The sequence below is a fragment of the Bufo bufo genome, chromosome 7, assembly GCF_905171765.1.
Source record: "Bufo bufo chromosome 7, aBufBuf1.1, whole genome shotgun sequence".
In the NCBI taxonomy this organism is placed as follows: domain Eukaryota; kingdom Metazoa; phylum Chordata; class Amphibia; order Anura; family Bufonidae; genus Bufo; species Bufo bufo.
This window is the reverse complement of record NC_053395.1, coordinates 162,452,848-162,478,321: the sequence shown is the minus strand read 5'-3', so window position 1 is coordinate 162,478,321 and position 25,474 is coordinate 162,452,848. Positions and strand designations below refer to the sequence as shown.

The window sequence follows — 25,474 nt, the reverse complement described above, 5'->3', positions numbered from 1 at the left end:
TTCTCCCAGCCCCTTGCCATGTGGTAGAAGTAATGACCAAATACAGCACAGATTTGGAATCTACCGTTGAGGCTGTAATAAAATGATTACTATTTAATAGCAATAAAATTTGTGGCTGTACTCCTAAGGCTGGCTGAATAAAGGCTTTCTAGCCTGATTTATCACCCCCCCCCCTCCCCCTTGTATAAATACAAGCTTGGTATTAATCTGCCCATACCCATTAGATTGCAGTCTGGTCCTACTGGAACTGGCAGGGTGACATGCATCTACGGTGTGCATGGCCAGCTTCAAGGGGTTTTCTGGTAATACTGTGGCTTTTTTTTTTTAATTTTTATTAATATAACCAAGTGCCCGCAGCATGCCACCTGAAGTAGAAGATTCATACTCGCCTGCCCCACGCCACCCCGATCCTCCGCATCCACTGTCTCCATGTTCCAGTTCCCGCTCTGTTTGTATCCGCCTGGCCATGGTCAGATGCACCTCCGCTCCTGCCAATGACTGGATTCAGCAGTGATGTGGTCACAAGTAGCATGTCGCCGCCGGAGCGGTGCATGTGTCCATACCCATGGACTGCCATATGTAAACAGTATCCGTGTTTTGCGGACCGCAGAATGCTTACTGTCACGTGAATGCACTATTATTTGTGTATGTTACTAGTGTGAAAAGGGAAGGCGAATGGGAGAACAGAATTCTACACATTCACAATGTTCTACACTATGATAATGTGTCTGAAAATGACGATGGAAGCACAATTATTGTAGTGATGGACATGGTTATCAGAATCCGACAATTTCAGTGGTTTGAAAAATGAATTTATGTAAATGGGACAAAATTCCAAAGCATTGAAGTAGATTAATGTTTTTTGGGGGAACAGATCTAAAAAAAAAAATTCTTGCAAACCATCAGATGGAGAAAAGTTGCTCTTATATCTGTAAAGAATAAATCAAGGCAACTGGACTTACTGTAGATTTCTAGAAATCTACAGTAAGTCCAGTTGCATTAATTTATTCTTTACAGATATGCCATGACCTGGATAAATGAGAACCTTCACAGACAAAAGTTGCTCTTGTTAAAAGCAACAAAATTTAAAGGGGTTGACTCAGAGTAAAGTGTCTGTTCGTCAGGTTAATAACTGCTGGGATCCCTGCCCATCACTAGAACAGGGGTTCCTCTGAATGTGTGAGGCTGCCGGAGAAAGCCAAGCGCTTGTACTCTACAGGGGGAACCTGGGCTCCATTCTAGTGATTGGAGGGGGCCCCTGCAGCCAGACTCCCACTAATCGCTTATCCCCGATCATGTGGATAGGGGATAAGTTGTAATGGACATTTAAACTTGCAGCTTTGTTTCAGATAGTCACTTTTGAGCTATTGCTGCTCCCATACACATGAAGGAGAATCTGTCACAGCAATTCTGGCCTCTCTGCGCTTTAAAACAGTCTGGACTGCTGTCCCATGCCAACATAATGGACAGGACTTGTGCACATATATTTCTGCACAGGTTTAAAAATTGAAAGTTGGGGGGGGGGGGGGGGAGGTGCAGTAGGAAAAAAATAAAATAAAAATGGAGATCTGGATTCCTTATCTGCAGTACTACCCATGTGTTACTGAAAATAACAGTCTAAGATCCTGGCAATGGATGAGCCCTCTGCTTTTTGGTGGGACTGAACAACAATCTAATTTGGATGGGACGCTCCCAACTCTCCATTGGAAGAGAGGAATGAGGTGTAAGATTTCAGCACCCAATCTTTTGTTATCTTCAGAGATGGTGGCTTTCACCTCTCTGAGACCACTTATAGGCTTGGATGGGATGAATGAGTATGGGGGGGGAGAGTCAAGAGAGATGGCTATCTGTTGTACAAGCCTTTGGAGGACAGCTCTTGAAGATAAAATCTGGAATGCTTTTACCAGATCAAGACTTCTAGGTGGAATTTTCATGATGTATCTTGGTCTAGTCATTTGGGTAAATGAATCCCTGCTTGGATCCAGCAGACTTTATTTATTTATACAGTTGACTGGGCCAAACATGGCCATGTTGACCACCAGTCACTTTCTGGAAGAAAGAATGGCTCATAAGATCTCATTAGTTATACACTTGAGGTGATGGTCATCTGAACCCACTGATTTAGACAGAACTTAGTGACTCAAGTGTATAGGGCAGGGATCAGCAACCTTCTGAACTTCAGCTGTTGTGAAACTACAACTCCCAGCGTGCTCTATTCACTTCCATGTGAGATCTGAGAACAGACAAGCAATTGTGCATGCCTTAGCACAGCTGGAGTGCTAGAAGTTGCTGATCCCTGGTATAGGGTTTTCCAAATGCCCTTACTTAGTGGATGTCGGGAAGAAATATTTCAGCATGCTTGATCCTTTGTCTGGAATTGTACATACAGTTCACTGACCTGAACTGTGTCACTTCAAGGGGTTGTGCCACGTTTTCCAAATTATTCCCTGTTCTCAGGATCAGAGGGAGTCACGATGAGATATCCCTGTCATAGCACTTTACATCTACCATGTGGTGTAGGTATGGTGTATTTTTAACTCCATAGAATAGGCCATCTTTAGTTATGTTTTTAGGAATAGTCTGAAGGTCAGTGTGTGCCCCGGTTGCCTGCAGTGGGTCTTGGTGATCCTGTAGTTAATTGTGTGCCTAAACCATATCAACAATCCAGTGAGTTTTAGACTTTCACGAAGGGCTCATGCCCACAACTGTGTCTTGGCCGGTCCTGCAATATATGGGCCCTGGTCATTTTTGCACCGCATCACAGATGTGGACCCAACGGCTGTGTGCACGTGCCGTAAGTCAGTAAAAGCCAATGGTATAATGTCTGATTGCTCTAGAGTTTAAAGGTCCCAATCTCCTCTAGAGTATGGGGAGAGGCGATCGCCAATGCCATTGCTCTTCCCCATACTGACTCAGTTTGCCAGCAGGAAATTGTGCTTACAAAGCATGATCTGCTGCCAGTAAACCATCTTTTTTGCGTGCGCACAGACAATCTGATTACCCAATGAGCGAGCGTTTAGCTTGTTCTATGGGTGATCGGTGGCACACTTACACCGACCGCTCGTTAGCGATGATCTGTATGATTTTTGGCCTGTGTAAGTGGCTCTTAATGGTATGCACATTTGAAGGTTCTTGACAACTTTTCACTCAATCCTTATAAGTCTTTCATAATCTTGCCCTACTGTTGTATCCTATTCCTGTCTGAGAGTGTAATATACTGAAATGGAAGTCTGTGTGCAAAGTGTAATGGCAATGAACAGAACAAATTCAGTTCATGATCGTTTATATTCTTCTAGGATTTAAAGATATGTCGGAAAAGATCCATTTTAGCTCAGTCATCATACCAGACGTGACCTTCCTTAGAGCCAAGACCCAAGGATTGGGGTCTGTAGAGGAAGGTTTTTGATTAAGTAGATGTAGCAGTGCATGTGTGTGACCACTGCTTAGTTGATATCTAATGGACCGACATAGTCGAGCAGTGTGCTCAGAAATCTCGTAGACAGTGAATGGGACACCTGGGTTCTTATGACTGGAGATCAGACCCCTACTAATCATACAGTTATCATGTGGATAATTGCAGGCCATCCCCTTTAAGGCTCGATTCTTACTATGTTTGGCAATTTACATCCAACTATATGCACGGTATGTAACTGTCTATGGTTTCATACATCTGCTATTAATTACCAAGAAATATAAAATGTCTACCACACTGTAAATGGTGTGGGGCTTTTTTGTATATCTGCCTAGCTTTACCAATGTGAGTGCACCCAGACCTTGACATAAACTGTGCTCAAATCTGGCGTAGTATGACGCGTCTAGTTTTGGGAAAATCCTCTGTACTTGGCTCGACTATTAGTAGTAAAGGAGGCATGGCCTAAGATGCCACAGTTCTGGCATAAAATAATTTTTTGAAAAACTAAGCCAACCACTAGTTGGTATGAAGATTGACAAGTGTCTAGTCCTGCACTAAAGTGATCATCCAGCCTGAGCCCCTGTGATAAATTTGGTGCAGGTCTAGACAGCCGGTCTACGTATACACCATCAACAGGCTTTAGTAGTATCCTGGTAAAATCTGGCTTCTCACTGTTTTCTTTACCGTCATGTAATACGTTTGATTTAAATCTGGATTGTAGTCAGTACATTTCTACTGACTCAAATGTCTTCCTATACCTTCTCTGATTCCACAGCCCTGTAGCATTATAGGTGGAGAAGTGATACCTTCACTGATAACATTGAAACTTGAATGGGTAGATTAAAGGGGTTTTCCAGGCTTTTAACATTGATGACCTATTCTCGGGATAGGTCATCAGTATCAGAATGGCTGCAGTGCCGGGTGTCAGACCCCCGCCAATCAGCTGTATGAAGAGGAGACTCGCGCCGTGCGCTCTTGCTTGCAGCTGCTGGTTTTTAGCGAGCAGTACGAGAGACTGGAGACTGCACGTGTGCACTGTTGAGCGCCTTTTTCTTCATACAGCTGATCGGCAGGGGTCTGAGGATAGGTCATGGTATACCATCACTTTATAAGAAGGGAATACACCTTTTTATAATACCCCTTTTAATATTCTGAATTTCTTACCAAGCATAAAATAATTGAATGTCACTTTATTTTCACAGGGGGCTGTTATGATAATGGACTGTATTATAATATTGGACAGCAATGGGAACGTACCTACTTGGGAAACACTCTGATGTGTACCTGCTATGGTGGTGGAAGAGGCTTCAATTGTGAGAGCAAACCAGAAGGTGAGTAGGAATCCCAATCTCCTTACTAGAAATATATGCCTTGGCTCATATGTCCAGCTTGAATACATGGTAACACGCAGCACTAAGTGACCTGGTTCTTTTGATCTCTTAAACAGCTGAAGAAAGTTGCTTTGACAAGTACACTGGTGGAACATATCGTGTTGGGCAGACCTATGAGCGACCTAAGGACAGCATGATCTGGGACTGTACTTGCGTTGGAGCTGGAAGAGGGAGGATCAGTTGCACCATTGCAAGTAATGACCCAATACTTTTCCAATCTTAAATGGCATCTGTTGCCTATAATTAACAATTTGTTTGGCTGCGTGCAAATACATGTCAAGGGATTCCAATGTCGCATGCAAATCCCTTCCCTTTGTATAGCCAAGGGCATAAAGGTGTTAATGTGACAATTCAGGTGATGAAACCAGATGTTCACTCTAAGTGGATTTTTTTTTCTTTTCTTTTAACCTCTTGTGTTTAAATTCATGAGACAAGTCCTAGAACTAATCTTTATAGTAGGATGTTGCTTTTTTTTTTATTTAATTTTTTATTAAAATCTACTAACACTAGTCAGTTTTACATGACTTAGGCTAGGTCTACACCAATGTCGCGTGATCATTTTTATAATGGTCTATAGTGTCGCGCTGCGACACGACAGTCGCAAAAAATCCATTTGAAATGGATTTTTCTGTGACTGTCGTAGTGTGACTCCATAGACTATCGTTATAAAAATTGTCGTGCGACACATGTCGCCGTGTAGACCTAGCCTTACTGTCGTTCTCTGTTGCTTTGACTCGTTAGCCAAGTTGTAGTTGGTTAAAATTTACAATGATCCATAAAGCTCACCAGCAGGTCATCTAGTTTAGCAAGGTCCTCCAGAGGCACATTTTGAATATATTTTTTAAGTGGTTACTAACCATATTTGTTTTAGGACGTCATGTCTAAAACATAACTGCGCTTAACTGCTACTACAGGTTTTGCTTTTCCATTTGCCAGTGCTATAGTAATATGTGATCACCAGTTAACTGAAGTTTCATTATAGATCGCTGTCATGAGGGTGGACAGTCCTACAAGATTGGAGACACTTGGCGCAGACCCCATGAAACTGGAGACTATATGTTAGAGTGTGTATGCCTTGGTAATGGCAAGGGAGAATGGACCTGTAAACCAGTAGGTAAGGTTTTCCAGAGTTTTTGTGTAAAACTGTAACACTAAATTAGAATGTGGTAAAAATTTTGTCTTAGAAACATCTCAGAAAAATGTAATGATTAGAGAAGTTTGATAATGGCGATTTATAGTTAGATTTTACAGCCAGGACACCACTGTGTGGACCTGTAGGTTCTCTCCCCCCCCCCCCCCCCCCCCCCCCCATTTATGATCGCTTTTCTATAAGGAGAAAGAAATAATTTAGAATATTCAAGGGATAAGTAAAGGCATAACACTTCACCCTTTTTCTGTCTTTTAGCTGAGAGATGTTATGATAATGCCGCTGGCACTTCTTACGTGGTGGGACAAACCTGGGAGAAGCCTTATCAGGGATGGATGATGGTGGACTGCACATGCTTGGGAGAGGGGAACGGGCGCATTACCTGTTCTTCTAGAAGTAAGTACCATCCAGGGAGGTTTTATGCTTTGGTTTCCTTAAAGGGAACCTGTCGCCTCTACTGTGCCACCCTCACTGAGCGTTTCTAAATGTTTATTGTGTTACCCTAAACATATACATTACACTTTAATTTCATTTGCAGACTGATTCAATAAGTATTATGCATTTTTGTACTTCCTGCCTTTTATGCAAATTAACATGAGTCATATCTTACTTGTGTGACCAGAGAAGAGTCATATTTTCAAGCTCTAACTCATCAGGTTAATTTGCATATGTATCAAATGGCTTTTTTTACACCATAAAAGCACACAGAGCTATGGGGACTGGGTATTGCGGATGTGCTAGTAGCCATCTAGCAACCCATGTCCTCAGCTCTATACCCAAAATCCAGGTGACGGGTTCCCATTAAAGGTAACCAAGGTAGAACGCCTCAAAATGTTTCTTTGCATTGGAGAAAAAAAATCTAAGATATTCATTTTCCTTTTTTCCTCCACTTAGAAGATGAACCAGAAGTAAAACTAAAAATAAATAAGTACTTCAACTTTTGACATGATTTTGTTTTGTTATTTTATGTGTTTCTTATATGATGACAACCTATGCTGTACAGAGATCACCGTTCACATCAGTCCCTGTATCCAGTGGGGCTCACAAGCTAATTTCCCTATATCAGACACTCACCTGGGGGGAAGGTGGGAGAGGGGTCTATTATGTAAATTTTCTTCCAACTTTTTCAGAAGTTGATTGTGTTTTGTCACCCTTCCCCCTTTACAAGGCCCTGTATCTGATGGGATATTTAGCAGCCACTTGAGAAAACATCACCTCTTCATTATGCAGCATTTCCATTATAGGACAGCTGTGCGTGACTATGCACATTCCCAGCAGACCGTCTCAGATGTGGAAATGCATTTTATCTCCAATCTTCCTGTACCGTTTGGAAGCAATTTACATAGATCATTGTTCCCCTGGAATGTCAATGATCTGATCTTAGTCTTGTGGGTTTCTTCTGTATGATGAGCAGGGAATTGCCTTTTGTAATATGTGCACTTGAGTATTTTTTTTTTTTTCCAGAACCTATTGCCTTGGCAAAGTACTTCCCACACTTTACTACCACAATTAATCCCATTCCTATTGAAGATTACGGTGTCAGACAAATTACAAGTTTGTTAGACATTTCCGCAAATTTTCTGCCTTGAAGCATGGAATTAAAAAGTCAAAGTAGTAATTGAAATTTTTTTTAATTTTATTTTTTATTCTGTTAATTGTTCCCGTCTTCTTTATCCTTTATATATTCAAGTACACATTTTGCAGTTGCATTATTGTCACCATTATACTACTGGCTTCTGATACAAAGCAGGGTATAGGATAGTTTTGTAAAGTGGAATGAAAGTGATGTTCCAGTGTTTTACACTGCTAACCCTTGTGTCTGTGACTGCAGACAGATGTAATGACCAGGACACCAGAACCTCATACAGGATTGGAGACACTTGGACTAAGACTGATGTCAGAGGGAACCTGCTGCAGTGTATTTGTACTGGCAATGGCCGTGGGGAATGGAAGTGCGAGAGACATTCTTCCCATCAAACATCTGGTGTCGGTGAGTTGATGATATATGAAATGCCGATTTTAAAACCTGTGTACCCTCGGCTGATAATCCTACATTTAAACATATGGTAGTTCTATAGTTGGCATTTTTTTTATTTTTTTTTGTCTTCTACTGACTTGAAATTTATTCATGGTGGTGGCTAATGGGGCTTACGCAATGTCAGGGCATACAACACATGAACACAATATCTGTATGCTTTTTGTGTGTACTAATACTATTTTTATTATTATGTAGTAATATTGACTATTTTGCTTTGTGTATTAAAATACGAAAAAATTACTCCTGTTATGTCTTCTCTGTAGTGGTTGATACTGGATTAAAAGCGCTCACACCTGTGGCAAGTGACCTGGAGCACTGTGTGACCGACAGTGGAGTCCTGTATTCTGTGAGCATGAAATGGATCAAAACACAGGGCAGCCAGCAACAGGTCTGCACTTGCCTGGGCAATGGAGTCAGCTGTGAGGAAAGTGGTAAGTGCAGCTACTTTTTATGTAAAAAATAAATAAATAAATTGTATACATGCATACATACTGGTTTATTTTTATTTTTTTTACATCCAGTTGCCGTTGGGACATATGGTGGCAATTCTAACAGTGAGCCTTGTGCAATCCCATTCATACATGACGGTAAAACCTACTATTCCTGTACAACCGATGGCCGTCAAGATGGAAAGCTCTGGTGTGCAACTTCATCTAACTACGATGAGGACAAGAAATATTCTTTCTGCACAGAACAGCGATGTAAGCTGATGATAAAGTAAAATAATTGAAGCTTTTAGTCAGTGATTTAAAGCCTTAAAGGGCAAACACTTCACTTGAGATTGCGGTCGTTTTTTTTTTTTTGCCTTCTAGTATTTTAATTGCTCAATGAAAATGTGTGACTGTTTCTTTTCAGGAACAAAAGTGAATATAGTTAAAGCGGTATTTCCATCTGAGACATTTAGGGCATATCCCAGAATATGCCATAAATGTCTGGTCAGTGCAGGTCCCACATCTGGGACCTGCTCCTATCTTCAGAAAGGGGCCCTTTTGTACCTGTCCAAAAAATGGAGACGTGATCTTCTCTCTATTCACTGCAATAGGATTTTTATTATTATTATTATTATCAAAGGTTACTTAGAAAAGCAGAAATAATTGCCTTGTGGTGTCTAATCTTTCTGAATCATTGCTTTCAAACTAAAATAACTTTATGTATTTAATTTTTTTTCCTTTTTAAGTACTGGTTCAGACAAGAGGAGGTAATTCAAACGGGGCCCTCTGTCACTTTCCTTTCCTGTACAACAACCGAAATTACACAGACTGTACCTCAGAGGGCCGTCGCGACAACATGAAGTGGTGTGGAACTAGTTTCAACTATGATGTGGACCAGAAATTTGGCTTCTGTCCCATGGCAGGTGAGGATCTGTAATAAAGTGACTTCATAATATGTAAACTGTCCCTTGTTATGGTAAAGGACCTCTTTTCAGATGTGCTACTAACAAGCCTTTCAATGTAACATCTTAAGGAGGACATTAAACCTTCCTGACGTGTGTGTTTTAGTAACTACTTGCATTCTTCATGTAATCAGTCTGGAGCATCTAGTCTTAAGACCCGGTTGTCCTTTTCTTGTTCCCGCTAGAAGTTTGCACTGAAGGTCCAGATTGGTGTTACCGGTTGGGGTGTGTCCCTGTACAGTCTGACATTATCCAGTCTGTGCTGCAAGTGTCAGACTGTGCAGGTAACTCCCATCTGGACCTTTTTAATAGCATAACTTTCTTTCGTGATAGTAAAGAATAGTAGAACATACAGCATAATAATGGGTACTCTATAATTATTATTACTTACTAAATCAGACATGTCAGGAGAGGAGACGGGTTCGCTCTAATAAGGTTGTCGCACTGCCACCAATCACTAGGACCGGTGTCCAGAGCCCTCAGTTTGTTACCCACTGAACATCCATAATTGCATTAAGTTAGAACGGAGTAGTGGTCACGTTTTGCCTTTCCTCTTGGCTGCAGAGGTTGCACTGATGAGGATCAGGGAGCTAAGAACCCCCATTCTAGTGATCAGCGGTGTTCTCACCTTGTCACTGAACTGTTTTTGTTACGTATTTTCTGCGATGTCTAAGACCGCTAACTGGTGTGTCCTAACTTACATAGCGCATGAAGAAATCTGTACCACCAATGAGGGCGTCATGTACCGTGTTGGAGACCAATGGGACAAAACGCATCAACTAGGTCATATGATGCGGTGTACATGTGTTGGCAACGGCCGTGGGGAGTGGAACTGCATTGCCTATTCCCAGCTTAAAGGTAAAAGACCAAGTACACGTTTGCGTTTTGTGCAGTATGCAATTGTTGTAAAAATGTTATTTTTATTCTGTTCATTTCTGTGTGTCTTAGGGCTCTTTCACACCTGCGTTATTGTCTTCCGGCATAGAGTTCCGTCGTCGGGGCTCTATGCCGGAAGAATCCTGATCAGGATTATCCTAATGCATTCTGAATGGAGAGAAATCCGTTCAGGATGCATCAGGATGTCTTCAGTAACGGAACGTTTTTTGGCCGGAGAAAATACCGCAGCATGCTGCGCTTTTTGCTCCGGCCAAAAATCCGGAACACTTGCCGCAAGGCCGGATCCGGAATTAATGCCCATTGAAAGGCATTGATCCGGATCCGGCCTTAAGCTAAACGTCGTCTCGGCGCATTGCCGGAGCGGACATTTAGCTTTTTCAGAGTGGTTACCATGGCTGCCGGGACGCTAAAGTCCTGACAGCCATGGTAAGTGTAGCGGGGAGCGGGGGAGCAGCATACTTACCGTCCGTGCGGCTCCCCGGGCGCTCCAGAGTGACATCAGGCCGCCCCAAGCGCATGGATCATGTGATCGCATGGATCACGTCATCCATGCGCATGGGGCACTGATGTCATTCTGGAGCGCCCCGGGAGCCGCACGGACTGTGTATACCGATCCCCACTACTACTATGGCAACCAGGACTTTAATAGCGTCCTGGGTGCCATAGTAACACTGAAAGCATTTGGAAGACGGTTCCGTCTTCAAATGCTTTCAGTACACTTGCGTTTTTCCGGATCCGGCGGGCACCTCCGGCAACGGAAGTGCATGCCGGATCCCAACAACGCAAGTGTGAAAGAGGCCTTAATGTCATGGCAGATCTTTGTTTGTAATTGATATATTACAAGGTTGCATTACTTTGCATATAAATTATGTGATCATTCTTGCTAGTTAACTGGTAAGTGTCTGCCCTATCATTTTTCATGCAGTTTCCCACTAGTGAATTGGTTCCATATGAATGTTTTAGCTTTGAATAGCTCAAAGCCTTTTTAAGAAATTCTGCTTATTTTTATTTTTTTGAGAGCAGAGTGTAATATTCTGTGCAACTAAAAACCCAAGTGCTCTGTTGCATATGACGTGGTTTATTCACACTAGGCATGTAAAACCTGTAAAGGTTTGTTTCCTTCCTTGTACCAGTACAGTTTAGATCATGTTGGCATCTCAATAATACTCACTTTTTCATGTGACAGATCAATGTATTGTGGATGGTGTCACCTATGATATTAATCAGTCTTTCAACAAATATCATGAAGAAGGACACTTGATGAACTGCACATGTTTTGGTCAGGGACGTGGCAGATGGAAGTGCGATGCCGTGGGTATGTAGCATTAGCTCTTGATGGATGAAATCTCCTTGTTTTGTCATATATTTAACTAAATGAAGTTGGCTCAGAGATCTTTGTCAGTTTATGTATTAATATGTGGCTTATTAGGCATAAGAACTACCTATAACCTAAAACTGGCTGCACCCAACCAAAAATTGTGTAAGGATGTCCTAACATTTCTCTGGCAGCAGGGGGGGGGGGGGGGGGGGCAGCCTTCGTTACCTTTGCTATGTCTTGTACTCAAGATGTTCCTCAGGGAAAAAAGTACTATGTATTTCGCTCTGCTGTTTGTAGGTCCAGTGCATGTTAGTCTACTTTTACACTAACGTTTTGGCTTTCAGTTTGTGAGATCCGTTCAGCGCTGTCAAAAGCGGTTCAAAACGGATCAGTTTTTCCCTAATGCATTCTGAGCGGATCTTTTTCCATTCAGAAGGCATCAGTTTGCCTCCGATCAGTCTCCATTCCGCTCTGGAGGCGGACACCAAAACGGATCCGTCCTAGAACACAATGTGAGTCAATGGGGAAGGATCCGTTTTCTCTGATGCAATCTGGCACAATAGAAAACTGATCCGTCCTCCATTGACTTTCAATGGTGTTCAAGACAGATCCGTCATGGCTAAAGAAGACCTAATACAACCGGATCCATTCATGACGGATGCATGCGGTTGTATTATTGTAACGGAAGCATTTTTGCAGATCTGACAGATCCGCAAAAAAACGCTAGTGGGAAAGTAGCCTTAGGACTAAAGTCTTAATTTATGTCTCTCGATGCCACTGCGGTGGGTGAAGGCAAGTTTTGTGAGAAAATCTGATCTGTTTATTCAATCAGTGCTTGCTAAACCTTGTGGATATTAGTCTGTTTTATTTGGCTAGCATTCAGTGAGCTTGTCACTCGGGGCACAGTTCACGTAGACAACTGAGGCTCTCTGTAGGAAGGTCATTATATATTTCTCAATAAACACTACATGTTCTCAGAAAACCATAGATTCCAAAATATTGACTTGCTTGGTTGTTTTTCATGTTGCAGATCAATGTCAAGAAACTGAAACGCGAAGATTCTTTCAGATCGGGGACTCTTGGGAGAAGACTGTAAATGGTGTCAGCTACCAGTGCTATTGTTATGGCAATGGAATTGGTGAATGGCATTGTCAACCGCGTTCCTACCCAGGTCAGTGATGACTTAATAAATCTAATCTGTGAAACGACACACAGTAAAGATGTACACAGTTCAGTCACATTATTATGACCACCAGCTAATATGCAGAGTAACCATCGTGTGCAGCACGGACAGCAGCTAGACTGGCTGGGAGTGACTTCATAAGTTCCTGGTAGGTTGTTACAGGTATTTGGAGCCATGCCAACTGCATTGCATCCCACAGTTGCTGTAGGGTAGGTGGTTGAGGATCCATAGAGCTATCAATGTGGTCCCACAGATGCTCAACTGGTTAAAGTCTGGGGAATTAAGCAGGCCAGGGTAGTACTTGAAAGTCTTGGTCATGCTCTTCCAACCAATGTCAGGCTTTTCTAGCCGTTTGAAATATCCCATCCACCCAAGGGAAGACAATCTGCTTGTATTGGTGTATGTGATCTGCAAGGATGGATTCATACCCAAATCGTTTGAGTGCTTTCCACATGGATAAGTGGGCCCAGAGAATGCCATAAAAACATCCCCCAGACCATAACACTGCCACCTCCAGCTTGTGTTCTTCCAGCAATGGTTGCAGGTTGGTTGTTCTCTGATGTTTCTCACCTGACATGATAACCTCTAACTGTTCATTGAGGAAGAAAATGTGACTTATCAGAGAAGGCAACCCTTTGCCAATAAGCGGAGGTCCAATTCTGATACTACTGTAAAAATTGAAGCCTTTTCTGCTGATTCAACTTCATTAGTAGAGGTTCAGTGACGATCCATCTGCTTCAGAATCACAAACACAGTAGGGTGAACTGTTGTCTTAGACACATGTCTGGTAGCCCCTGTTCATTTTGACAGTGAAATGCTTTACTGTAGCATGTTGGTCGGTCCTTGCGCACCTTCGTAGCTGACGTTCACCTCTCGTATCAATGGAATGTTGTGCTCTGCAGTTTCCACGTTACTTATTCAGTGGTATCATTTGTTTACTTTTATTTACAATTTATTTCTCTATCCACCAAGCCAGCTCGCCACACATGACTTTCATGAGCTACGTGCTGCCGACGTCAAAAGTAGGAAGTGGTCATAATAATGTGACTCGGCCGTACAATTGTATATTTACTGTACAACCTTGTAATCCTTGCTTCTAGTACTTTACTGACTTTGCAGCAAACTGATTTCGATATGTAGGATGCTGCAATTACTGAACAAAGTTCAGGTTAATGTCCTACTTTGTACCAACTTTGCAATCGTTCGATTCCAGGAATAAACAAAATTCTACAGAACTGCTACCTTTGGTTTTTATCAAATGGTACAATAAGTCAGCTATTAGGTTTTTTTGATATCCAGAGTGGATAAGGGTTTAATGATGAAGGCTTTCAATATAAGGATAACTGTATACTCAGATATTTTTCTCTATGAATTGTTAAATATATCCTTTGATCTGTTCTCATACTACATATGTTTATACCAAAAGCAATATACCATAGATTCATAGTATGATTCATAGAAATCACGGCACTCGGTTATAGTAGTAATTCATAAATTTATAGCTTTTTATACATCCAGTTACACTAGAAATGGCAAGGCCAACTTTTGGGCCGCCCTGGACCGTGTTCACGGCCTCAATGCCTCCGGAGTCAGGACTAGCTGGATGTTGGCGATCCACGTTATGTTTTCAAGGGGGATGGCAGAGCCATTGGGGGTTGCCCCACAAATAAACTCACACTGAATTATTTTAACATTTATTTCTTTTACTCATAATCTGGACGACCTGTCTCTTCACTTTCTGAAGATGGGCAGCAGCTCATCGCATGGAACAATTAGGCACCTGCATCTCCTAGGAGTGGATTGCAGCCAGCTTTTTTTTTAAATGCTTTCTCCTATATTTATCCTCTGCATGGAAAATAGTCCCTAACACAGACCCAGCGATTCTACTAATAAATAGCACTCTGGTAGGCTATGCCCCCCCCCCCCCCCCCAAATTTACTTTTCCGCTATCCAGAGAGGGATAAAGCTTGCATAGCTCTGCTAATTCAGAAGTAGGAACCAGTGAATGAAAGGTTCCTGGGCTGCTTCATCTTCACTGTCAGATCAGTATGCCAGAGGAAGAGCCGAGCAGCGAGGCTACTTAGCATGTCGCTCCACCCAGGGGTGTAGCTATAGGGGGTGCAGAGGTAGCAGTCGCTACCGGGCCCAGAAGCCTGAGGGGCCTATAGACCCTTGTGCCACATAAGACACTGACATTATAGAAAGTACATACTGGTCAATTTACACCTCTGGCTGGAGGGAAGGGGTTAGGTCAAAAATTTGGCATATGGGGGGGCCCTTTCAATGTTTGCTTTAGGCAGCAGGAAGGCTACGTGCTCCCCTGCCCCTTTCCAACAAGCACTGAGGGAAGGGGGGCCCAAGCTGATCTCTTGCTCTAGGGCCCATGAGCTTTTAGCTACGCCCCTGGCTCCACCACTTGGTGCAGGAAAAAGTGGACTAGACCTTCAGCCACCGTAGAAACCGGCGGTGCTGCCAGAGAGGAAAATGTAATATGCATAAAAAATCCTGACAGTTATGCATATTGCAATAATAAAGATGCCTTACTCATTGCATTGCAATATTTTTTATGGGATAACCTCTAAGGGAATGAAAAAACATGGGGAGATTTATCAAACTGGTGTAAAGTAGAACTGGCTTAGTTGCCCATAGCAACCAATCAGATTCCACCTTTCATTTTTTTTCACAGCTCCTTTGGAAAATGAAAGGTATAATCTGGTTGCTATGGGCAACTATGCCAGTTCTATCTTTATACCAGTTTGCTAAATCTCTTCCATAGTTTCTAGAGTTGAAAAATACATGTTTAGCCTGTTATCCTAAAATGTTGAGAATGGCAAAAAAAAATAACTGAAGATGCCAATTTTCCTCATATTAGAGGAAAAAATAGTTCTTAAAAAAAAAAAGGACCCATCACCTTTTGCATTCCCCATCTAATAATTCTGGAGTGTCTACTCTTATGACTGTTGTGCCTTTCCTGTTATTTCTCCTACCTCTTTCAGGAATGAATTGCCAGCAGCTTGCTGTAAAGGTACAGATGGGTGTTAACAGTTAGGGGCGTGTCCCACAGGACTGATTGGACAGACACACCCGCTACTGGTAACATCCTGCTGGAAAATTTGTAAACTTCTGTCAGGAATAGTACAGGAATGGCACAGAATCCTAAGAATAGATGCTCCAGAATTGGTATTACATGGGGAATGTCATCGGGAAGGTCCTCTTTAACTCCAAATCTGGACCAATGACTCCAGAAATCTCGTAGTGACCGCATCTTGTAATAAAGATAAACTCAATAAGTTTGTTTTATTGCAGTATGTCTCTGGGGAAAAAAAATTATATTTAAAAAAAATCCTGTAACACAGAATATTGTGTAAGACTTTCACAATTGGACCTTATTAATGAGACTCGGTAGTTGACCCCTCACTCTGTTCAATGCTTTTAAAGCTGTGCTTATCCCAAGGACACTGCCCACTTGTCGTGCAGTAACCTTTTAAAAAGATTATCAACCTCGTTCTTTTGTACACATGTAGCAGATCTTTTAATTTGAACTTCCCAAAAATTAATGAAAAACTGCAGCAGTCTCTATAAAAAAAAACATGATTAAAGGGTTGTCCGATTTCAGCCTTTCATGGCCGAGTTGGGAATAACCACAGTAGGTGGTGGTGGGTGGATGGACTTGCAGAAACAGCAGAGCTCCAGCCAATTCCACCTCCCTTGGCTGGTACTTACTGTGGGTAATCCCAGCTCTATCTTGAAAGGCCAACCCCTTTTAGGTTAGAAATATTACAGTATAGATTGTCTGTTTTTACTGAAGGAGCAAGTTAAATGTAGAGTAAACACAAATGCCTTACAGTCTTTGCCGTGTCTCTTAATTTTTGTTCAAAGAAGTGAAAATTTCTATTCTTTTCTTTGCCCAGTTGGTGATTTCGGCCATATGTATGCTCTTCCTAAAATGTCATTCTGATTTCTGTAACAGCTGGAACTGGACCTGTGCAGGTGATCATCACTGAGAATGCCAACCACCCCAACTCGCACCCTATTCAGTGGACTGCTCCTCAGCAATCGCACATCAAGCAGTACATCCTGCGCTGGAAGCCTGTAAGTCTCATATAAAAAAAAAATAATAATAATTACTTGGACCTCATTGTAGAAGTGCCATTAGAATAGTATTAAGACGTTTCAATAATAACCATTGGAACTCAAGATTGTAAGTTAGCTAATTGATACATTTCCATCATATTTTTCACTCTTTACACATCCTCAAAAATGTTTTATCAAATTGTGAAGTGTTACGATAACAAATTTCTACACTTGGTACTAATGTGTACACATATATTAGAAATAGGATAATTTTCTGAAACCAACAGATTTCATATGTACAGCGCCATGGAATAAATTGCGCTATAATAATCTGAAATGGGAATAAACGTAGTTGGGTCTGTATGTTGCTGTGTCCTAGCCGCGCCATCTACAGAAGGCTACATTCAGCCAACTCTAAGTGTTTTGCGGTCCGCAAATTGTGAATCCGCAAAACACTGATACCGGTCGTGGGCGTTCCACATTTTGCGGAACACACAGGGCCATCCCTATATGGTAATGCGTATTCTTGTCTGCAATTTCAGACAAGAATAGGACATGCTCTATTTTTTTTTTTTGCAAGGCCATGGAACAGAACTATGGATGCGGACACCATTGTGTGTTGTCCACATCTTTTGTGGCCCCATTGAAATGAATGGGTCCGCACATGTTCCACAAACTTGCGAAACCGATGCAGACCTAGAAATACGGTCATCTGACTGCTCCCCCAAGGAAGGCTCTGGTATGGAGTGTTAAGTGCATTGGAGATCAGGGCCGATCCTAGGGTCACAGGCGCCTGGGTGCAGAAATATTTCTGGCGCCCCCACATGGGCGTGGTTATCTTACTAACTCCTCCCCTTTACAATGTTTCTATGGCAACAACTTCAGCCCCCAACTTCAGCCCCACCAATTTGCTTTGACAATAACTTAGTCAACGGCTTTGACAAGTCAAAATAAATGTCATGTGCCAGTAGCCAGATCCCCCCATTATCATGTGCCAGTAGCCAGAGTGCCCCCATATCATGTGCCAGTAGCCCCCCATATCATGTGCCAGCCCAGTAGTCCCCCCTTATCATGTGCCAGCCCAGTAGTCCCCCCTTATCATGTGCCAGCCCAGTAGTCCCCCCTTATCATGTGCCAGCCCAGTAGTCCCCCCTTATCATGTGCCAGCCCAGTAGTCCCCCCTTATCATGTGCCAGCCCAGTAGTCCCCCCTTATCATGTGCCAGCCCAGTAGTCCCCCCTTATCATGTGCCAGCCCAGTAGTCCCCCCTTATCATGTGCCAGCCCAGTAGTCCCCCCTTATCATGTGCCAGCCCAGTAGTCCCCCCTTATCATGTGCCAGCCCAGTAGTCCCCCCTTATGTGCCAGCCCAGTATTGTACCTATATAAAAAAATTAAAAAAAATAATACACTTATACTTACCTCCAGCAATGCGATGCGATGCAGGCCGCCTCTTCCGTCTGTGTCCCTCGCTATACGGCTCAGGCGACGCGATGACGTCATCGCGCCGCCTGCACCGGCCTCTGATAGGCTGCCTGCACTAAGCCGGCAGCCTATCAGAGGAACAGGAGGGGACACACCTCTCCCTCCTCTGCCGCAGCACAGGCATCTGTATTGCCGTCCTGAGGACGGCAATACAGATGACTATGGAGATGAGCGCTTCCGCAATGGAGGCGCTCATCTCCTGCTCTGCCCTGCCGCCGGCCGCGGCCGCCCCCACTTGTCACCAGGGCCGCGGCACTCAGGCTTGCCGGCCCACCGGGAAATTTCCCGCTATCCCGGCAGGCCAGTCCGGCCCTGCGCTCGGCGCCTTTCGGGTGACAGCGCTGGGGTGCGGGGCACCCACTGCACCCCGTGTAGGATCGGCCCTGTTGGAGATTATAGGGGTTATGTACTAAAGACCAGCCAGAGTAAAAATCCAGTTGACGGAAAATGCAACAAATTTATTAAGAAAGTAATACACTTCTTGCAATTTCTGCTTCTATGTGCCAGAACAGAACTCTACTGTAGCCAGGAGGAGTGTACTAGATTTCTAGCACACATGTTGGTAAGAGTTGTGTCAGCGTTCCGGCCTGCCTCCTTCTGCACACTTTTGGCCCCTTTTTTTATTTATTTATTTTTTTATTTGCGGAACGGACATGGAATGAAAATAAGTTTGTGTGCATGAGCCCTTAAGAGCAGTGTGAAAATTGCCAACTGCACTGACATCTAGGCACCGTTGCTTTTTAAAAGTTTTAAACCTGTTTCCAACTTGATGCTAGAAAACTGGTCTGGGGAATTGGTAAACGACCCTCTATATCCCTTTGTCTCTTCCTGCGATAGTAAATTGAGCACGCTAATAACCCGATTTGTAGTGAATCAATGCTAGTTTATTGTCTACCACTGAAGCCTTGGGTTTCCTTTGGTGTAATCTTCTAGTTTTTTGCCTATTTCCAGAAAAACAAACAAGGTAACTGGAAACAAGCAACCATTCCAGGACACCTTAATTCCTACACAATCTCTGGTTTGAAACCAGGAGTGATGTATGAGGGGCAACTTGTCAGCGTTCTTCAGTATGGCCAGAGGGAGGTTACCCGATTTGATTTCACCACTACCTCCACCACATTAGGGGGTAAGTACTACCTCTACTTTTGAACATCTTTTTTTTTTCTTTTATATCTATGCTTCTCTTAAGAAAATACCAGAATTATCTATGGGTCAAGGTGACATTACTTCGACTAAAGATTGATTTTTATAAATTTTTGTTTGCTCTAACATTTTGCCTGCATCTCTCATCAAAAAGACTTTTCTAATTGTACAGCTCTCTGCAAAGGATTTTGCTCCTACAAATCTGGCACTTGAGAGAGACTCTAAGCATCTAAATGTTTACTTTATAGATAACAAAGCTAAGTCTGCTTTAAAGGGAACCTGTCATGTGCATATTTGATTATAATCTAATTATATACAATCATTAACTACTAAAAAGTACCTTAGATGTATTCACTTACTGGTGTGACAGATGGTTACCTCATAATATACACACAAAGATGCCGCATGCTAATGAGCTGATTTGAGTCCAGCGTGATGTCAGGGAGTCCAGCGTTTGTTTTTTTTTTTTTTGTTTTTTATTCAGAGATATAGCCACTCCCCTGCCCACCTGCTGCTGATTCATATGGAAAAAAAACTGTCAATCAGGAGCAGGTGGGTGGGGAGCATCAGCTCATGATTATTCCGGACTCATCATTATGAGCTGGAGCTTTTCAATACAAGATGTTGGCAGATTGACTGGGTCAATTAAAGAAAGTGACCCAGCATTTTGCTAAGCGAATCGGTCACTTATTTATGTTGCCCTTAGTTAGGACACCATAAAACTGGTGACCGGTTCCCTTTAAAGAACAAAAGAAATGGTTTTTCCCTGCTCTTGAATGTTTAGACATGGAATATCTTAAAAGGTGGTTTTCCTATATTGACTCCTTGTAAGCATTGATTCTTAAACCATGGGGATTTTCCCATCTGGACATTTATGAAGTTGCTATGTTTCTTTCCTTGCTTACGCATTTTAAACTCCGATGTGAATGCCTAATCAATCTTCAGAATACATCAATACAAGAGAATGTCTTTCACATCATGTTTAGGAGATTTGCTCTCCCTCAGATTTTTAGGTTTCAAAAGGTAGACTTGATCTGTATCAATTCGAGGGAACCTTCCCTTGTGCCGAGCTGATCCTCCTTTTGATTGAAAAAGATTTAGATATACCAAGTGAATTGTGATAACACAGTGGGAGGAACCTAGTCATATATAGTTTCGGAATGGACCTGTCTCTAATCAAAATGTTTAATAATGAATTCTTGTAGTTCTTATGGTTTTTAATTGCATTTTTGTGTTCAGTTGTGGCTGCAATTTTTGGAAAACCAACAGCAAGAAGTGTCCATATTGGTTGTTATGTTTGAATTAGTATCTTTGGAATTACTAAATTGCCTATAGCACCATCGTGTTCTGATGTGCTAACATATGCCCATTTTAAGTTTTGGTTAAAATTATCATTTACTAGTGTTGTCCAAACTGTATATTTACTCCAGGTACAGACTCTAGTAACAATCACTTCAGCAGCTATTATTTTAGTAGGCTTTTTTTGTTTTCATTGGAAACGCTATAACTTAAAATGTAACTGGTATGCGCCATATACGTTAAATGTCCATTTATTTAAAGGTCCAACACAAACTGGAGAAACTACTCGTCTTCCACCACTGGTGGCCATTTCAGAGTCTGTGACCGAGATCACCTCTAGCAGTTTTGTGATATCCTGGGTCTCTGCATCTGATACAATTTCTGGATTCCGTGTTGAATATGAACTTAGTGAAGAAGGAGATGAGAAGCGCTATTTGGGTAAGTGCCTCTTATTTCCATCAGAGTAACATTATTAATCTAGTAGTGTGAAAAATTCCTGGCGGGCATACCTCATTTCAAGATTGTGGAAAATGCCTGTGGGGTTGTGTTTTTTTTTTTTTTTTTTTTTTTTTTGAGGGACAGCTGATTTTTTAAGGTTACAAACTCATGAATATCTGGGTAAAATAACCACGGATGCGTCTGCATTAAAACTTAGAAAATTTTCTAAGTGTGAAAGTTGTCTGAGCGGATCCGTTCAGACTTTACATTGTAAGTCAATGGGGAACGGATCCGCTTGAAGATTGAGCCATATGGTGTCATCTTCAAGCGGATCCGCCCCCATTGACTTACATTGTAAGTCTGGACGGATCCGCTCGCCTCCGCACGGCCAGGCGGACACCTGAACGCTGCAAGCAGCGTTCAGGTGTCCGCTCACGGAGCGGAGGCTGAACGCTGGCAGGCGGATGCATTCTCAGTGGATCCGCCTCCACTGAGAATGCATTGGGGCCAGACGGATGCGTTCGTGACCGCTCGTGAGCCCCTTCAAACGGAGCGCACGAGCGGACACCCGAACGCTAGTGTGAAAGTAGCCTTACATAGTTTTAGAACTACAGTATGTTTTTCATGAGCTTCAACAGTACATTGGTGTATTATTGTGAGATTGGAAGTTCGGTAAAAATAGACTTTACACAACTTGGGTACGTAAAGTTTACTAAACTTTTTTAAAAGGTAGCAAGTCGTGTCATGGGTGGACTCCAGGTTGACCAGTGCCCAACGTGGCACTTGGCCAATGCCCATATGATACAGAGAAAGGTGATGTAAGCAAGACATCTTACCCTGCTGTCTTCAATGGAGCTGAACTCTGTTCCAAAACTGTTTTCTACTCTCCTGGCCCCTCCTAAACGTTAGTATGAATGTACAGTTACCTCATACTGCAGAAATGCAGCCAGGTATCTGGCATCTCTAACCATTTTCATTACGAAGAATGAAAGGGGGAGAACTAAATTAAAAACCTTGCTTTAAAGTTGGTAGACCATGACGCACACTAATACACTAAGAGGGAGGTTTATCAAACTGGTGTAAAGTAGAACTGGCTTAGTTGCCCATAGCAACCAATCAGATTCCACCTTTCATTTTTTCACAGCTGCTTTGGTGTAATCTGGTTGCTTTGGGCAATAAAGCCAGTTCTACTTTACACCAGTTTGATAAATCTTCTCCATCAGCCAAGGGTTTTCCATTTTACACAGTGCAATGATTGGGGGCAAACCATTCATTCCTGATCATTACCCACTCGTGGGAGCTGCACTCAACCTCTGTATGGGGAGTGAATGAACACTACTATGATCGTTTGTCCCTATACAGATCCATTGTTTGTCAACGATGCGTTCTGGTATACACAGAGGTGTGTGGCTGACAAACCATAGCTTATATAAACCTATAAAACTATCATTAATGGGTTGTCCGGAAGTAGAATATAGATGATCTATTCTCAGGATTGGCCATCAGTACCTGATTGGTGGAGGTCCAACTCCCTCCCAGCACCCCAACCGATCATGTTTGAAGAGGTCACGCACTGTCGCCTCGCTAGACCACCTCTGTGACACCACGTTCACATGGCCTATTTGCAGCCCAGTCCCATTCAGTACAAGCACAGCCGCTATACAATGGATGTTGCTATGCTTAATATGCTGTGAGGAGGCTGCAGCACTCACTTGGGGCTGTGTGGCCTCTTCAAACGGCTGGTCAGTGGGGGTGCCAGGTGTCAAACCCTCTCCGATAGGTCATCAATACAGACCTGGAAAACCCCTTTAACTTGTTATGTACTCTCTCGAGAATGTGTGTGAGTGCCAGTGTTGATTTAAATAAAGATCCTGCACCTTTGGGTTAAAAGACTAGAACTGCTTTTATTCAGAAATCAGTTTTACAAACTAAGCACTTTCTCCATTTTCTTGACAGTCCATCAATATTTGATCAGTAGGGGTCCATAATTTTTGTCTTGATTGGCGCAAGTCAGTGGTTGGACCCCCGTTGATTTAAACATTGACGTATGTTTTAGTATAGGCCATCAATGTTTGAAATTCAAGAGAACCCTTTTTAAGGGAAGATCCATTTGGAGATAGTAGCATTTGAACTATTCTATGGTCTCATCAAAACTGTTTGTATTATTTTAGATCTCCCCAAAACCACTACATCAGTCAACATCCCAGATTTACTGCCTGGTCGTAAATACAACATCAATGTGTACGAGATCACCCAGGAGGGAGAGCAGAGCCTAATCTTGTCCACATCTCAGACAACTGGTGAGTGTGACCATGAAAAAGGTGGTATTTTTGTTTTTCTATGTTAATGGTATTTCTTTTTACAGTATAGAGTTCTGGTTAGTTACGACATTGAGAATTGATATCTATTAATTTTTACTTTATTCTCTAGCCCCTGACAGTCCTCCAGAGTATAACATTCTACATGTTGATGACACTTCTATTGAAATTAGCTGGACCAAACCTCAGGCTCCTATCACAGGTGAGGCTTTCAGTGCTGTCATCATTGGCTACCTGTAGGTTAGACTGTAGCCTTTGATGAATGCCTATTATGTTTTGTATTTACCGAAGTTTCTCTTGGAGAAATTAATGGTTTTTCTTCCTTCCACAGGCTACAGAGTTATCTACACTCCTACTGTAGAAGGTTCTAGCACAGAGCTTATTCTTCCAGATACAGCAACTTCAGTAACTCTCACTGACCTCTATCCTGGAGTTGAATACAACATTACAATTTATGCTGTAGAAGACAGTCAAGAGAGTTCCCCTATTCTGATCCAAAAGGAAACCACAGGGACCCCCCAAACTGGTAAATCAAAGGGCATGCATGTCTTTGTAGGTGGTGGATCAGCATGTGCTTAGAGCTAGAAACTCCCCATTTTAAACCTGTAAGGGGGAAACTTATGAAAAGGTGTAAGTTAGTTTTGTGACATTTTGGGCTAAAATTTGTGGGGGTTTTTAAATCTATTTTATGACACTTTGCAACAGTAGGTGCAGATTAGCAGCAGAGGCATGTCCTCTCACAACCTGACAGATTTACTGCAATTTACCCCAGAAACTGACGTAAATGGTAATTCTGTTTAGATTAGCACAAATCTACCTGTAAATTGTAAGGCCAATCTGTGGCAGCTTGTATACATTTGCTTTTTCTGGTTTATAGACTGCCAGAAGATACTTCCAATCTATTAAGATGCCTGTGCCTCATAATAAATTTAACGCAAGACCTCTTAATAAATTTGCCCCATAGTGTCTGAAAAAACATGCCAGATATTTCTATTGGTTGCTTGTTTTTGATGTATCAAATGTAAACTTCCCAAAGCTCTGTTAATTATGAACAAACTTCCAAAACACAATTTTTCGGAGCGCTACTCCATAAGGAGCTCAGGGCACTGTGCCAAATACAATACAGATGCACTGACACACCTTTGTCTCTGTTTCGTGTATGTGGTGGATAAAGAATCTTTTACAGCAGGCGTAGCAGTTTTTATTCGGCTTGTGGAGTGAGGAATAGAGAAACATTCTTAAGTTAGATGACTGTTTTTCTAACTTCATGGAAATACAGAAAAACATGGGAGTGCTGCTTTGGTTCTGAGTTTAGAATTAATCTTGTGCAAGGTTCTGTAGATGGCAAGCAACTTGACTCTGACTGGAGAGCTTGGATTATTCCTAAGTAACGTTTATCCTGTTTAATTGTTATCCTGTCAATTTAAATTGACCAAACTCTTAGGATCGGCTACTTTTTCACTCCCATGTCATCAGCACAAGTTTCCCATAGTGGATATGCGAGTATAATATGATGATAAAACAAAATGGAGTTATATATAATTTTTTTTTTCATTACCCTTTCTTATTTTGATGCAGTGATTGTTCCATCACCCACTGAACTGCAGTTGCTTGAAGCATCTGATGTTAAGATTGTAATCTCATGGAATTCCCCACCAAGTGACGTTTCAGGGTACCGTGTTGTGGTGACACCAGGCGGTTCTCAAGGTCGTGAACCTTACACTTTACCAGTCAGCAGAAGCACCTTTGCAGAAGTTGTTAATTTACAACCTGGAACCAACTACAGATTTGAAGTGTACGCAGTTAATCGTGGACAGGAGAGCAAGCCCCTTGTGGGAGAGTTTCCAACTAGTAAGTGTAATACTTTGGGTGAGGAATGGTTTAATAATTTTTATTTATTTTATCAGCAATACGGGATCTGTAAAACACACATACATCT

The 25,474-nt window shown here is 42.2% G+C and overlaps 1 protein-coding gene across 14 annotated transcripts in view; it reads left to right on the top strand.

Annotated features, from left to right (window-relative positions):
* The window catches only part of FN1 (fibronectin 1), a 67,960-nt gene that overhangs the window by 5,749 nt on the left and 36,737 nt on the right, over positions 1–25,474 (top strand). For all 14 annotated transcript variants that reach the window (XM_040439704.1, XM_040439701.1, XM_040439699.1 and 11 more), the window contains exons 2-19: positions 4,615–4,743; positions 4,860–4,997; positions 5,786–5,917; positions 6,209–6,346; positions 7,782–7,940; positions 8,252–8,419; positions 8,510–8,689; positions 9,166–9,342; positions 10,087–10,239; positions 11,465–11,593; positions 12,627–12,767; positions 16,750–16,871; positions 19,289–19,463; positions 21,041–21,217; positions 23,389–23,517; positions 23,648–23,737; positions 23,867–24,061; positions 25,114–25,386. In XM_040439704.1, coding sequence (XP_040295638.1) covers positions 4,615–4,743; positions 4,860–4,997; positions 5,786–5,917; positions 6,209–6,346; positions 7,782–7,940; positions 8,252–8,419; positions 8,510–8,689; positions 9,166–9,342; positions 10,087–10,239; positions 11,465–11,593; positions 12,627–12,767; positions 16,750–16,871; positions 19,289–19,463; positions 21,041–21,217; positions 23,389–23,517; positions 23,648–23,737; positions 23,867–24,061; positions 25,114–25,386 — 2,805 coding nt within the window. The remainder of the gene's footprint in view (positions 1–4,614; positions 4,744–4,859; positions 4,998–5,785; positions 5,918–6,208; positions 6,347–7,781; positions 7,941–8,251; positions 8,420–8,509; positions 8,690–9,165; positions 9,343–10,086; positions 10,240–11,464; positions 11,594–12,626; positions 12,768–16,749; positions 16,872–19,288; positions 19,464–21,040; positions 21,218–23,388; positions 23,518–23,647; positions 23,738–23,866; positions 24,062–25,113; positions 25,387–25,474) is intronic.